We start from the raw sequence: 15,397 nt of genomic DNA, 5'->3' as shown, positions 1-15,397 counted from the left end.
AGCGTATGTGATCGAAAGATATTTGCCATTTGACAGTGGTGATGGAATATTTGGCCAGGTTTCTACGAAGGAGTGTATCGGCTGGGTGAACGGTCCTTTGGAAAGCCACGATCGTTACGTCCATGGCTAGCCTGGCGTGATGTATAGGAATCAAGGCCGATGGGACCGGGCCGAAGAGCTGGAGGTGCAAGTGATGGAGATGAGCAAGAGTACCAGCTCACAGTTAGGTTTCCAGTGTCACTGTTGCAACATCACTTATTCGATGATGCTGTAGAGTCAGAGCTATCTTTCAGCTCCTGGTGTGCATCTCTTTTCTTCCTTCTACTGAAGCTCGGTTCGCATAGTGCCTGATGAGGATTTGGTTCAATATCTTAAGCAAGTTAGCCGAGAGCCAAGAGGAGCCAAGAATTATAGAGCTTACAGGGCGGAGCGGTAATAGGACTCTTCAGCTGAGGTCAATTCTGGTGTTATCTTGACACGGCACAATTATATAGACGTTTATACAGACGGTTGTATGGGTATTGTACACGTTCGTAGAGATGTTTGTAAAGACGTTTATACGGGCGTTTAATTAATTGATCGTATAGACGTTTAATTAATCAATTGTGTAGACGTTTATAGAGCCGTTTGTAGAGCCGTCGGAGAGGTGTTTGTAGAGATGTTTGTAGAGATGATTATGAGACTTTCTAGTATATTAGTGCTGCGTGTTAGTGGAGCTTTAGAGCTTTGTATAGGGCTTTGAGCAGAGCTTCGAGTAGAGCTTTAAGGGGGAGACCCCCGGGACCCCCCTGCGCACTTCGTGCGCGTGGCTAGTATACTGGGGGGTAGAGGTGTTGTAAAGTCTTTAGTAGAGCTTTTGGAGAGCTTCGTATAGAGCTTCGTGCAGAGCTTTTGCAGGGCTTTGGTAGAGCTTGGTGCAGAGCTTTTGCAGAACTTTCGTAGAGCTCGGTGTTTTGAAGTTCGTCACGTGGATTCTGCCACAACTTACCGCGCGAAACTTTTTTCTCTAACCAATCAGAAGCTGGCTTGGCAAAGTTTGAATTCTAAGAACCGAAAATACAGACCACTCGTACCTCGGGTCAATGATAATATATGACGTGCTATTTTTTCGAGAAGTGTACCGGTGAGGCTGAGTATACGATGTATAAGGTAGAGGCCATAAGAACTTTAGGTGATTTAGAAAATGATGCATATGCTACTGCATCATATTCTAGGAGGTGGCCGTGGTGGCCAAACGCTGCGGCAAGACAAGAGAAAGCTGTTGCTCACCGCCTACCAAAGCGGTCTAGCTGTTGCCGCTTCACGAACTTCTCATCATTTGCAAGTCTTCCTCCCTTGACCACCTCCTGGGCCAGAGTCATCGTTGCCCATCATGACTACCATGTCATCCCTGTACATGTACTCGCTGACGGTGCAACCGCCTTCAGCGACTACTCATGCAATTGTGGCCGATTTCGCTGGGTGGGGTCGGCAGCAAATTCTCACAGCAAACGGCTCTCTTCTCTCGTTATTAGAGGTTTCTCGCATGCAGAAAGGTTTCAACACAATCCACACTCATGATGTTTTTGGCATCATTCGCGGCTTGGCAACTTTTCGCCTTGCAGGCGCCAATAAAGGTATGTACTCGCAGCCCAAACCATTAGATGAAGCCCATTTAGTGATTCTCGAAGTATGCCGAGCAGCAGGTCCACCGCCTCGCGCGTCTTCCATCCTGAACGCCGTATTGGAGCTAATAAAACCTATCTGAGAACTGTTGCTGAGGATCTATAGATTACATTATCATTGCCTCTGACTCCGGTCGCATCGCTACTCTCGAGTACATGCCTGACGAAAAGCGCTTCAAGCCAGTTCATCTTGAGACCTTCGGCAAATCTGGTATCCGTCGCGTTGTCCCAGGGCAATACATTGCAGCAGATCCGAAGGGCAGAGCAGTTATGTTCGCATCAGTGGAGAAGAACAAGCTCGTATACATTCTCAACCGAAATGTTGAGGGGGAGTTGACAATATCTTCACCGCTGGAAGCCCACAGGCCCCAGACGCTAGTGTACTCGGTCTGTGCTCTAGACGTTGCCTACGAGAACCCAATATTTGCTGTTCTAGAAGTGGATTATTCTGAGTCGGAGCAAGATCCAACTGGCAGGGCATATGTAGAGATCGAGAAACAGCTTGTATACTATGAGCTGGATTTGGGTCTCAATCACGTCGTTAGAAAGTGGGCCGACACAGTCGATCGTACGGCAACTATGCTTTTCCGAGTCCCAGGCGGCAATTGGGGTCCAAGTGGCGTGCTTGTCTGTGGGGAAGAAAACATAACCTACCGCCATATTAATCAAGAAGCTTTCCGAGTGCCAATACCACGACGACTTGGTGCCACCGAGGATCCGCAGCGGAAACGATACATCATAGCCGGTACGATGTACACGTTAAAGGGAGGGGGGTTCTTTTGGCTGTTGCAAACCGAGGATGGTGATCTCTTCAAGGTCACGCTGGACCTCAAAGACTCGAGGACCAAGGCCAACGGTGCCGTGAGGCGGCTCAAGATCAAATATTTCGACACTGTCCCCATCGCATCTAGCGTCTGCCTCCTCCGCTCTGGCTTCCTATATCTTGCCTGCGAGGTGGGAGACCGTCATCTTTACGAACTTGAGAGGCTTGGTGATGATGACGATGAGCTTGTCTTTGACAGTGACTCCTTCCCCGCGGATCCCACGGAAGACTACGCTCCTGCCTATTTTCAACCTCGTCCTCTCGTAAATCTTGTTCTCGTCGAAACCATTGACAGCATGAACCCATTGATTGAGTGCAAAGTTACAAATCTCACCCAGGAAGACGCACCGCAGATCTACACAATATCTGGCGCGGGAGCTAGGAGTACATTCAGAACATCAAGGAATAGTCTTGAAGTCTTGGACCTCGTCGAGTCAGAACTACCGCAGCCTGCATCCGCTGTCTGGACCACTAAGAAAACCGTTGATGACGAGTATGATTCCTACATAGTGCTCTCTCTATCAGCAATGACCTTAGTGCTCAGCATCGGCGAAGACGTGGAAGAAATTACGGACAGTGGGTTTCTAAAAGAGACAACAACCCTCGCAGTGCAGCAATTTGGAGAGGACAGCTTACTCCAAATTCACCCGAAAGGTATTCGCCACATCGATGCGAATGGAAAGATCACCGACTGGCCTACTCCTCAACACAGGACTATTGTGGCCGCTGCCACAAACAATCGACAAGTTGCCATCGCCCTCAGCTCTGGTGAAATCAACTACTTCGAGTGTGACTCGGATGGATCTCTGGCCAAGAGTGACGACGAGGCTATTATGACTGGCACTGTAACCTGCCTAGGTTTGGGTGGGGTACCTGAAGGTCGTGTTCGAAGTGACTATCTCGCAGTTGGGTGTGACGACTGCACTGTGCGAATTATGAGTTTGTTTGCCGACGGAGCAGGTGACCGTCTTAAACAGCAATCCATTCAGGCCCTGACCTCGCCTCCTAGTGCGCTAAACATAATGGCGATGAAAGACAGGTCCTCTCATGGCTCAACTCTGTACCTTCATGTTGGTCTCTACTCAGGAATTTACATTCGAACAATCATGGATGAAGTTACTGGAGAGCTCTCCGAAACGCGGAGGAGATTTCTTGGGCCAAAGCCAGTCAAACTCGTCCGCGTTTCTGTTAAAGGAGATTCGGCAATACTCGCATTAACTTCTAGACCGTGGCTAGGCTACGCGGACCCACAAAACAGGAGTCTCACTCTCACACCGCTTAGCTACCTTCCCCTCGAGTCGGCTTGGAGTTTCACCAGTAAGGAATTTACTGGTATGATTGGCATACATGCTCAAGATCTACGGTGCGTATTGATCTCCACATCTCTAATATTTCACTACCTTTCCATGATGACATCTATAAGAATCCTAAATCCTATGAGGATAATTTTAATTCCAATTGTTCCTTCTGAATATATTGCTGTTCCGCCACTTCCATAACGTTACGTCTACGATCGATCAGGACGCTGACATCTATACTTCAGCATTTTCGCCATTGATAAACTCTCAACCAATCTTCATCAAGAGTCTATCTCTCTTGCATACACTCCACGTGGTTTCGTCCGCCATCCTGAATATCCGCTATTCTATGTCATCGAGTCCGATAACAACGTCTTAGCTGCACATACACGAGAAAAACTTATTCAAGACTATGCTGCTACGAACGGTTCCGCGCCCGCTCTGCCACCTGAGGACTTCGGCTATCCTCGTGCAAAAGGCCACTGGGCATCGTGTATCCAGATCATCGACCCTGTTACTGGTAAGGAGGTTGTGGCAACGATTGAACTCGAGCAAAATGAAGCTGCAGTCAGCGTCGTTGCTGTTCCCTTCGAGAGCCAAGGCGGCGAAACCTTCTTGGCTGTTGGCACTGGCAAAGATATGGTGTCCTCACCACTGTCTTTCACATGTGGTTATGTGCACATTTACCGCTTTCTAGATAACGGCCGCTCTCTAGATTTTATCCATAAGACAAAGGTAGAAGCACCGCCTCTGGCTATGCTTTCCTTCAAAGGAAAGCTACTTGTCGGCATCGGTGCTGATCTTCGCATATATGATCTTGGTATAAAGCAGCTACTCCGTAAGACCCAGGTTGTCGGTGTAGTTCCGACCAGGGTGATGGATCTCCAAACGCAAGGCAGTCGCATTATCTGCGCGGACCAGCGAGAGAGCCTGACATATGTCGTCCACAAGGAACAAGAGAATAGACTCATTCCATTTGTCGATGACACTGTCGCACGCTACACAACTAGCGCTGCAATGATTGATTACGAAACAACTGTAGGCGGTGATAAATTCGGCAATGTCTGGATGCTACGCTGCCCTCCAAAGGTTTCCGAAGTCGCCGACGAGCCGGGTGGTGGGCTCCATCTACTCCATGAGAAAGGATATCTTGGCGGCACATCAAACCGTCTCGATATCGTCATGCACTTTTACACACAAGACATTCCAATGGCCATTCAAAAGACTGCACTTACACCTGGTGGCGAGAAGGTTGTATTCTGGGCCGGCCTGCAAGGCACTCTAGGCGTCTTTGTTCCATTTGAAGATCGCAAAGATGTCAGAATGTTCCAACAGCTTGAACTAGCGCTGCGCACCGATGATAAACCACTTGCGGGACGTGATCATCTTGCATATCGTGGCTACTATATCCCGGTCAAGGGTGCTATTGACGGTGATCTCTGCGAGCGCTTCCTACTGCTACCGAATGATGTTAAGCAGAGAATTGCTGCATCGATCGATGGGAACTGGACCCCTTCGAGTATCGAAGGGAAGATCTGGAATATGCGGGGCTTGTACGCTTTTTGAGTGAGTTATACTTGGAATACGCAGCGTTGGAATGTTTAGATACCACGGTGATTGGGTGTGCTTGTGGAATGAAGATTTGTAAATTAGTTCGATGCAATCTGGTTAGCGAGGGCTAGCTGCATGAAATGACTTATGAAAAGTGGTAAGTTACTGGTACCTCAATAAAACTTGTTACGTAGTCAAGCTGAATTAGATTATACATCGGCTTAATTTAAACCTTGATATGCATATGTTTTATAGATTACCTGGTGGGGCGGACACATAATCAAATCAACAAACAGTAACGATAATGGTTGAATGAACATTGCGGAGTACATTTTTGATCTATGGTCCTTTTCGCTATCCCCGTATCAAAGGACGCTGCAGTCTCAAAGCTCGCGCTCATAACAAATCAGAAGCGAGCATCTACTGTGTCAGTGACCTCAGTTTTCTTCCCAACTGCGCTAAGATCTGGGACACCTTGAACTCCACAGATTGTTTCCTGCAATGGAGTGCGCGAGCAGGGTTGCAAATCAATCAACGAGACTTCAATATTGAGTTGAGTTGGGTGCCAAGACTCAATCAGTTCAACCAACTGAGTTCGCTGGCTTGGCAATTCAATCAATTTGGAGGCTCCGATTAAGTTGAGTTGATTAAAGAATATTAAAGCTTTAACATTGACTACTGCTAGTTATACACCCTGAATAATACGTATACACTCCCAATTAATATGCGCACACCTCCCACCTAAAAAGGGTTAGACCCTTCCTAATATGCTCTATAATTGCTAGTAAGGACTCTCTAAGCTTAGATCTTACTATACTAAAGGCCCGAGACTATAGAAGAGAAGGCGTTAAAGCTAGAGCTTTATAAAGTATAAGAGATTACTACTAGTATAAAACGACTAGGCCTTCGCAATAAGCTAGGTAGAAAACCCCGGTTTTAAATAAGTAAGGAAACCGGCGCTATTAAATGTATAGCTAAGAAAGGTAGTATTAATTAGTATCGCTACCTTACGAAGTGCCTTCTTCTAGATGTGATTCTGGTGGTGCACCACAAACGTGGTTAGTCATTCGCTTGCGGGCCGACTGACTCCGCACCAACAGAATCGCGTCCGGGCCCGCTGAGGTAATCCAGGAGCTTTGCCCGACGATCTCTTCGGCAATGGTTTCTCCATATCCGCCTTGGCAACTATCCAAGCCTCATCGAAATACCTCTTAGATTTACATTCGATATCAGCATCTTGGAGAGAGCCGCAACATGCGGTCATCCTACACCTGTCAGAAGTGTCTAGCATCTCTCAGGTCTGGGACGCGACCTCAATTGCGCCGTACCCGCCAAGTCTGCCCTTCCCAGCAAAGATGGATCTCCTCACAGGACAATCAGCCCACCATAATCCGAACATCACCGCAACATGCTCTTGCAAAGCGATTTGCATCTTCGACCTCTAGGCATGAACAGAATGCTGCTAGCGAACCATTCCAAGCAAAGACTATGCTAGGACTAGAGCATACCCGTGTGCGCGGGGACCAACGGCGCCTCTTGCTCCAGCCAGACAATCTATTTCACTCCTTCTCCAATTCGCCTTCTCCCGATATCCGACGGCGTGCTGCTTTCATAAAACATCATGCCTGCTGCCCTCACCCCGACCACAGGCAAACGCGGCTACCAACTACCCCAGATGATCCAGAGACCAAGAAATCTTCAATGGCAGGTTCACCGCCTGCGCACGTTCAATACGAATGTCCCGATTGCGGGATTCCTGTATACTGCTCAGAGGAACACTTTGCGGGTGATTACGAGTCTCATTTGGAGATCTGCGATACCCTTAGGCAAATCAATGAAGACGATCACGACCTTCGGTCCGGTCGTTTCTTTCCCGAATTCGAGTGTCCAGGACCACAATTGGAGGAGGCACTGGTCAACATGACGAACTGGGACACGTTCTTATATTCAAGGGAATTTGCAGCTATCAACGAAGACCGTAACCTGCGACAAGCTACCAAACTTCTGACTTACCCAGTCACAATCGCTAGCGTTTTACACGAATTGAGCCCGTACAACATCCGCAAAGGCGGCAGGTTGACAGTGGAGGGGCTCAAAAGCTTAAGTGGTGAGTACTGCTCGTAAATCATTCGCGATATGAACTAATGGTACCCTTAGCCCTTCGCTACACGCTTCACCCGCCCCGTACTGGTGGTGGAGGTGACATCAAAGGCCTTCGACTGACCCCACCGGCCGTGCGTATCTTTATCGTCGGTGCTCGCGCCGAATCCTCGCTCCCTCGTGAAGTTTGGATACAGCTTGTCTACCTCTTTCCCCGCGTTAAGTTCCACCTCATATTCATTGGTCCCGAGTCCATGGCCAACCGCGATGATGAATTTCCCCTGCCACCTCGGACGCCTTCCAATCCCTTCGGTGCTGTTGTTGAGGACCGAATTAGTAGTGAACTAAAAATTAGCACCTATGTTGAATATTACCATACTCTCCATAAAGCAGGCCATTTCTATCCCTACGATCCCTACTTCGACTGCTTTATGCTATTTCACCCCGGCTTAGGCCATCCAGCTAGCTCACACGAATGGGAAGAGACCTTATCACTCCTGCTGGAAACAAAAGTACCCATATTGGCCACCGGATACACAGAGTGGGATATGCAACGGGATTTACGATGGGTGGAAGAGAAGATGGCTGGTGAGGTGGATCTGTTGATGGAACCTGGTGAAAATAAATTTAGGAGTTTGAGGTGGGATCTAAATGATTTAGACCCTCAGGACATTAGCTGTGGTAATTGGGGTTTGTGGGCCTTTAGAGGCAAGAGATATGAAACAACACGGCAGGAAGAGTAGATATGTATAGTATTGTGTAAATAGGAATTGTAAGTTGATGGGAACCGTCTCGCCACTTTGTAACTATTGATTATGTATAAATTATGTCGTCCAGGTTTCAATCTCTAGGGTTACAAATCGATCTGTTTTCTATTGGACTGAAGTATCGGGCAAGGATATTGAGTCTGGCCAGCCGTACGTACCCGAGACGAAGTATATCCCTTGGCCTACATCTGAAAACATCCCACCCATGCTCCTGGATGAGTTTCACTCTTTAGCGTCAGTTTTTTCCGATCCTTGGCGGTTCTCAAAAGCTTTTCAGCTGCGTATTCTCTATCTGGCAGAGCAGGAATGCTCTCAAGAGTAATCATAGGACTTTGTTCGAAATGATCTATTAATCTTATAACCATTATTTGGGTGGAGTACCTAATCCTACCTTGTCTACACGCATAGGTACCAATTAGTCTAATGTGTTTTTATTTCCACCCCGTGGGCCATTCCACTTCGCCTCGAACCTAGGCCACCGTCTCCACCTCATTTCTAATCAGCGATGAAGCGGCTATCCGACGCATCTTTAATTTAGTGTCAATGCAATTATGGTGATATCACTTCCGAATATATCGCCTAGCTAAGTTGCAAATCAATTCTGAGTTTAGAATGGTTTGTGCCGGTTAGTGACCCTATCAGTAGCAGTGAGATTAATTTCTGAGATACTTGATTTGTGGGGAGAATCAATCCCGGGGTCATAGCTTCAAGAGTTCAACCCAAAATGAGCAAGCACATGGATGTTGAAGATCACATGGCACACAACCCAGCATTGATCGAGGTTTTCTGTTCCGAAATTGGGAACCAAGTCAATGGTGGGCCTTATCAATATCTGAAAATGCATATATGACGCTGGTGCCCCTTGAAGCTGCTGAGATCAAACGATTTCTATGTTGCAAATGGACTGTGGAAAGCTTAAAGCCCGGTTGAATTTAGTGGCTTCGGCTCCCTTTAGTGGCGCTCGCCCTTGCCTAAAACATCACCACTAGACTCGCCTTAAAAGTCTTCAGAACTGATCCCTAGACCTATCGGATTTCTGATTCTTGGCGATCTTCATTATATTGTAGATCGGCAGGAGAACTAAGATCTGATGCGCCAAAATTTCCCCTTAGCAAATATGTTGCAGACTCGGCGTCCGGGCTGCTTGATGTAACCCTGACATTGATCATGNACTTGAAGTCGTCAAACGCGGATATTCGGAGAATGTTCATAGCAGTCTCATACTGCAATATCGACATCTAGTGCATGGTCCAGAGAGATAAGAAAGCTGCAGGGTATGCAATGCAGATGAGTAAATTGGAATAAAGAGATCAAGGAAGCGCTGCAGAGTAAGTAAAAAAGGATTATTCTCAGAAATGTTTCATTAACATGAATTGTCGTTTTATGAGATTATATATTACAAATACGGGCTAGATGTTGAGTGGCTGTCTTGTCATAGGTCTGTGTACTGAATCAAACGCCCGGTTCCACGTTTTGCGCTGTCTAGCTAGTCCTACCCGATAATCGGAACGCTTACAAGTATTCCAGGAGTTCAGCAAAGCCACCGAAACACTTAATAATTTCGGATAGGTAGCACTCAAGTGCGGCTTTGATGCATGAGATAAAGTTGCCAACCACACACCCAATGGCGGAGAGAAGGGCAATGAAGGCGTTGCATAGGAGAGGAAGGAGAAAGCCTAGGAGTTCCGTAATTGCTATACTATCATTAGCAAAACCATACTCAATTAAGGACCGTGGGCCTTAGGAAACTTACTGCAGCCAAGAACCTTAATGCAGTGTAGCAAAGTGCAGACAATTTCCAATATAATCTCAACGCAGCAGGAAACCAGAAACCTCAGGTCTCCTTCAGCCAACTCAACAAATTCGAGGTCTCCAATGGAGAAGCAGGCTGTGGAGAAAGAAGAAACCATCTTATGGCAGTTGCCCTGGATAGAGGCGATAACCGAGGTCTTCACAGTCTTAGTGATCTTGATACCTTGGCAAGTAGAAATGGTGACATCTGATTCCTGCAGTTAGTAACTCACAGTAAAAAGAATTTGGTTGAGGGACGCACTGATAGAATGGGTGCAGCCTTTGACCTCCTCAAGAAGGCCGCTCACGATGGTACAGATCTTCGGGACATGGCGCTCTTCGACTTGGCTAACGGTAACACCGCGTCGCTGGACAGTGGTAGGGACCGCAAAGGCATTGGCAAAGAGGCCGCACACGGCAAAGAGGGAGAGAGTTGAGAACCTCATGTTTGAGTATAATGTGTGATAAATTAAAGAGTGACTAGTGAGAGTTCGAGGGAAAACGAGTGACTAGAATGAGTGACAGGAACGAATGACTGAAGTAAGGGACAGAAATGAATGACTGAAGTGAGCGACAGGAACGAACGACTGAAGTGAGCGACAAAGCACAGAGGCACAACTCTTTTTTTTATAATACAGGTAGAGAAGCAGATTGAAGTGTTCGAGGCTTGCAGCCTCTTTGTAGTCATATCGAGTTATCAGGCAGATAGACGCGCATGCCATTAGAGTCTGTGATTTCCATGAGTATTTCCTTTAAGACTCAAGATGCATCTGTTTGCGGTTACAACCGATCTACTTGAAACTTGAGGCTTTGAGGCTTCCGGGAGCCGGTCCTAGCTTTACTGTATTGTCACTCTACAAGGTGACAAGAATAGCCCAGGTTGATGTGACCAGCTCCCAAGGTCTCGGATTCTCCACGTGTGAAGAGGTAAAGACATCCAGAATGAACTCTGACGCAGTCGATCATAAATTTCTCCCAATCAGATGAAGATCACTTCTTCTTCCTGTTCCTGGCAGGGTTGTTGCGCTCGCTACTCCGCTTTCAGACGCCGGGAAATCTAGGGTTGATGCAGGTACAGGCGTTCAGGATAAGTGCATCGTATTCTGCGAATTCCGTCTGCCATTGACAATGGAGCTTCAGGCCCATTGCGTGACGTGCATGCAGATCCCATCCACTCGCCTAAACTTCGCCAACTCAACTGGTTGGCTTGTGGGAAAGTGACAGGTCTTCAGCCTCTAAACGTTGACCTGGTCGTTCACGGAACCGGTTCGAAGAAAGCACATAGTTTCTCGTACAAGTGGGTGAAATCAGAGCAGTGCAGAACAAGCACAAGCTACATATATACCGTGCCTCTTTACGTGTCAAGCCTCCTTGTGATGTTTTCGTCTACCAAGGTCCCAATGAGCCGCCTACCAATGCGCGCCAAGTCAATACTGCACACGGAAGCAGATCAATACCAAATTCATCCCGGGGTTCCTGCATGCGGTAATGGAGAAGGCCAGTGTAACATTACCTTCTCAGCGCGACATTCGGCTTTTCATGTCCCACAGAACCCGGGGGGCCTCTCTGAGCGACGATTTTGATTCAACGGTGGGCAGACCGATTTCCTGCAGTATTTACATCAGATTTTCGTCGGGAAGTTGACACTAACGATCTGGAGTGGTACTCGCACGCGCACCTAGCTACACTACCGTCCAACTCCACTTTGTGTCAAGGTCTTACTAGTGAAAGTTGAGTCAATCGGTTAAGTGAATTAAATGCTATTATCCAATCAATTTTAATTCCGAATTAGCGGCAGGTGCTGTCGTTGAAAGGATTATTCGCAAGGCTGCTGACCACGTGATCTGTAATGTCTATTTAGTGACCTGATAAATACCCGCGGAGAAAATTAATTAGCCACATCAGCCTGCCAAGCAATAAGGGCACTGCCACTGACAGTGGACTTATCCTCGCAAATCCTCCTATACCTTTTACAAACCCCTTATCGTTCACTCGTTTTTCCATCTACTCTTACTTTCACTGTTCTCTCTTTAAAATTGTAAACATGCGTTCCCTTATCGCCTTGACTTCTCTCTTCACCGCTAATGTTGCGGCCTCTTACCTCGGCGCGACATCTGAGAACTGGAGAGACTATACCTGGAGCTATGAGCCTGAAGCAACGGCCGATTACTATAAAGACCACAGGCTTAAGCCGCCACTTATCGCGGCAAATATTACACCTGTAGGGCTTCAGAAAAGCTATGTCGTTAAAATGGAGTGCTTGGGGTGTCCCTTCAGAGTGAGGAAGTTGGGCCAAACATATGAGCCGTGGGCAGAGGAGCCGGTGGATAATTCATTGGTAAGCGCGCTGATTCGTATATGGACTCTTGTATCAGAATAGAAATATAGATCTAACAATCGAGTCTACATAGCTCCTTAACTTCACCGTAGACTCGCACACCCTCCTGCTAAACGGTAAACGCATTGCTCCTCTCGCTCCTCTTCCCCTCAAGCCCCGGGCATTCCAAACGCCCGCCAACCTATCGGCCCCGATTATGAGTAAGATAATTGAGATGAACATGCTTGACGAGTCTTGGAACGTGGGCACTAAGTACGGCACCTTCGAACTCTCATATTCGCACACAACAATGCTGGAAGACCGCTACACCGAAGTATTGCAATTTGACATCACACACATTGATATTTCAACCGGATCTAACCCTGGCGGAAAAGCGTTAGATCAGCCAGGGCAGAAGCTTGTGCAGATGAGGCTTGGTCGGGAAAATTTCGAGGATGGACTGAAAATCAAGACTATAGAGCTGGTTGATCGTGAGGATGCGATCAAAGATACTAAGTTCAAGCGTCCTTGCGGGAGAGAAAGTCCAATCCGAACAGTTTTCAGATCAACAGAGTGGGATTACTACGGCCACATCGGAACGTGGGAAAGGACCTTCTATTTGATTTCTTGGACAGTTGGGGAGTGGCTGTATAATCATATCCCGCTTTTCATTCTGACTGGTATATGCTCTGCTGGATACTTTTTAATTCTTCGGCGAGCATGTCGTCAACAACGGGCTGCTGGAAGAGGCGAAGAAGATGTAGAGGTTGCATTACTAGAAGAGACCGAGGAGAAAGATCTTCTGGAATCAGGAGAGAAGCTGGGCCAGGAGAACGCGGAAGAGGAGGCGGATACCCTCTTCCCAGGTGCTGCGAGTGCGGCCCTATTGGACTAGGTTTCTCGCAACGTATTGAGCCATGTCAGTATGGGTGTACATGTACTATAGCATTATGGCCGTCAGTAACAATATTAGTAATGGGTTGCACACGCTGTTGATGACTAAACTCGTCCTAGCAGCATTTGGTAATGAAGCTTGTCTCTATGGTAGGCTCTTAACTGCCAACGCAGCCAATCTATTTGCCTTAGAAAGGCTTTCCAATAACCGGATACCCGGCTCCTTTTCTACCCTCCCCGCTAGTACCCCCATAAGTCAATCAGGCGAGCTTTGTCGCTTCAGACCTCGGGAATAGATAACGTAGCTGACCGGGAAGCGAGCCACCCCACGTAGCGAGCCACATACAGGTGATATTTGATTAATTTATAATAAAATCAACAACGAGCTTATATATATTTCAAATAGGCCAAATTGAAGCTTTTATATTACTCTTTCAATGGCAATATCGCTTAAATTAATTTAACTACGTTACGGTGGTGATATAGACCCGCGCGCCTACTAATTGCATAGGCGACCACTACATTCCTACAACGTCCCTTTCCAGATCAACGACCCGTTAATCCACTCATTTATAGGCTATAGGTTACACCTAGATATATAAGAGAGCCTTGTAATGGCCAGGATATAGAGAAATTAAATATACCTACTACTTTACGTACTCTAAAGACACTAATGACTTAATAGAGCTTAACGTCGCTATATTAAATAGAGCCGTTCTAAACCCTAGTAAGTATAATTAGGATTAGGCTTACCTCTATATAGGTAAGAGTCTTTAAGATAGCAGTAGAATTATAAGGTAGAAGGCCTATAGCTTTCTAGGTGCTATAGATCGTATTAGAGGTAAATACCTATATATACGCCTTTAGGTAAAGCTTTAAAAAAGTTCCTTATTAACGCCTAAGTAGCTATATTAATAGAAGCCATCTACTTACTTCTGGTAGTAGTAAAAGAGTGGCCTAAAACAACCTATATCTAGTAGTTAAAGCTTATAAGTGTAAGGGCGCGAAGAGATTTTGGGGAAGATTCGAAGGAACGATATAAATTCTATCTAAATCTAAGGGTATATAGCTCTCGCTAAGAACAAGACGTTGCGTAAAGAAGAGAAAGGAATAATAAGAGAATTATATAATTAAATAGTTAGGGGCTTAGTGGTTAATACGTGCGCATATACGCATGCGGTCTTTAACGGACTTTAGTAAAATTTAATTAATCTAGCAGAATTTAGTAGAAGTTAATTAAGCTAGCAGAATTTGGCAGAATTTAGTTAAAGCGTTAGAATTTATCTATTAAGTGTTTTACTAAGACATTCCTACTATAACTAGGCTAGTCCCGTTATAGTACCCCCCCTTTTAGCCAAAGGTCTAAATTAATTTAATTTAGTTAAGAATTTATATTTATATTATGTGTTGTTTTTTCGCGTTAGGTAGCGGTATAGAGTTTTACCGGTTCTAATCGTTAAATAGACTAATTAGGATTTTCCATCCCTAGGATAGAAAATCGCTATTAGCTTAGTTAAAGTAGTAAGCAGAACTAATATCTTTATAAAGGGTCTTAGCAAGGCAAATTTAACTAATTAGATAACTTTAACTGGCAGTTAAAGTTCCTTAATATCTTATATATTATATAACCGTATTATAAACGTTATAATATATTTTAAGTTCTTTTTAAATTTAAGCTTCTTGCTATTGTGTTTCGTGTATTTATATTAGGTGGCAGTTATTTACCTTTATATTATATTTATCTAGCTAGAGTAGGCCGCAAAGGATAGTTTTTATAGAATTCTTTTACTAGGGAAGGTATATTAGTCTTAATTTGCTTATAAGGTTCCTAAGTATACATCTTATATCTTTCCTATTTAATAAGAAGTTTAAATTATTTAGATTATATCTTCTATTATATATTATTAATTAAGTTAATAAAGTAAGAACCGTTACCATTGTTGATAACTATAAAAGATAGCGGTAGCACTTTGTAAGTTATAGGTTTACCCTTTAAGGGTTATAGTAAGTTTACATAAAACGTTAGGTATATTTTTTATCTTAGTTAGTAGTTTAAGCTTATAAGCGTATAGGCTTAGTTTTTTCTTAATTTAGTATAGGCCTATAAACTTCTAATCTAGTTTCTTTAAGGGCTGTTAAGTCTTTAGGTTTTATATATTTAGGTAAACTATATTACCTTCCTTAAAGTCCTA

General features: G+C 45.4%; 5 protein-coding genes across 5 annotated transcripts; 4 read left to right on the top strand and 1 right to left on the bottom strand.

Moving 5' to 3' along the window:
• Window positions 1-1,349: 1,349 nt before the first annotated feature.
• Window positions 1,350-5,610, top strand: K441DRAFT_659406 (uncharacterized protein). The gene is made up of 3 exons (XM_067648525.1): window positions 1,350-1,616; window positions 1,771-3,850; window positions 4,031-5,610. Exons 1-3 carry the CDS (start codon window positions 1,373-1,375, stop codon window positions 5,349-5,351), a joined length of 3,645 nt encoding a protein of 1,214 aa, XP_067504454.1. The 5' UTR covers window positions 1,350-1,372; the 3' UTR covers window positions 5,352-5,610.
• Window positions 5,611-6,533: 923 nt separating this feature from the next.
• Window positions 6,534-8,500, top strand: K441DRAFT_635791 (uncharacterized protein). Its single transcript, XM_067646444.1, has 2 exons — window positions 6,534-7,443; window positions 7,494-8,500. Exons 1-2 carry the CDS (start codon window positions 6,591-6,593, stop codon window positions 8,177-8,179), a joined length of 1,539 nt encoding a protein of 512 aa, XP_067504453.1. The 5' UTR covers window positions 6,534-6,590; the 3' UTR covers window positions 8,180-8,500.
• Window positions 8,501-9,578: 1,078 nt separating this feature from the next.
• On the bottom strand, window positions 9,579-10,655 carry K441DRAFT_659403 (uncharacterized protein). The gene is made up of 3 exons (XM_067648524.1): window positions 10,257-10,655; window positions 9,957-10,202; window positions 9,579-9,897 (listed from the first exon to the last, which is right to left on the bottom strand). Exons 1-3 carry the CDS (start codon window positions 10,438-10,440, stop codon window positions 9,716-9,718), a joined length of 612 nt encoding a protein of 203 aa, XP_067504452.1. The 5' UTR covers window positions 10,441-10,655; the 3' UTR covers window positions 9,579-9,715.
• A 1,249-nt stretch (window positions 10,656-11,904) lies between these two features.
• K441DRAFT_610510 (uncharacterized protein) lies at window positions 11,905-13,311 on the top strand. The gene is made up of 2 exons (XM_067645541.1): window positions 11,905-12,332; window positions 12,406-13,311. The coding sequence occupies exons 1-2, from the start codon at window positions 12,039-12,041 to the stop codon at window positions 13,204-13,206; spliced, it is 1,095 nt and encodes a 364-aa protein (XP_067504451.1). The 5' UTR covers window positions 11,905-12,038; the 3' UTR covers window positions 13,207-13,311.
• On the top strand, window positions 13,128-13,557 carry K441DRAFT_659401 (uncharacterized protein). The gene is made up of 2 exons (XM_067648523.1): window positions 13,128-13,230; window positions 13,285-13,557. Exon 2 carries the CDS (start codon window positions 13,307-13,309, stop codon window positions 13,499-13,501), a length of 195 nt encoding a protein of 64 aa, XP_067504450.1. The 5' UTR covers window positions 13,128-13,230; window positions 13,285-13,306; the 3' UTR covers window positions 13,502-13,557.
• Window positions 13,558-15,397: the final 1,840 nt, after the last annotated feature.

The sequence above is a fragment of the Cenococcum geophilum genome, assembly GCF_001692895.1.
Source record: "Cenococcum geophilum 1.58 unplaced genomic scaffold K441scaffold_19, whole genome shotgun sequence".
NCBI classification, from domain to species: domain Eukaryota; kingdom Fungi; phylum Ascomycota; class Dothideomycetes; order Gloniales; family Gloniaceae; genus Cenococcum; species Cenococcum geophilum.
The sequence above is the reverse complement of the archived record's forward strand: the minus strand, read 5'-3'. Positions and strand labels throughout refer to the sequence as shown.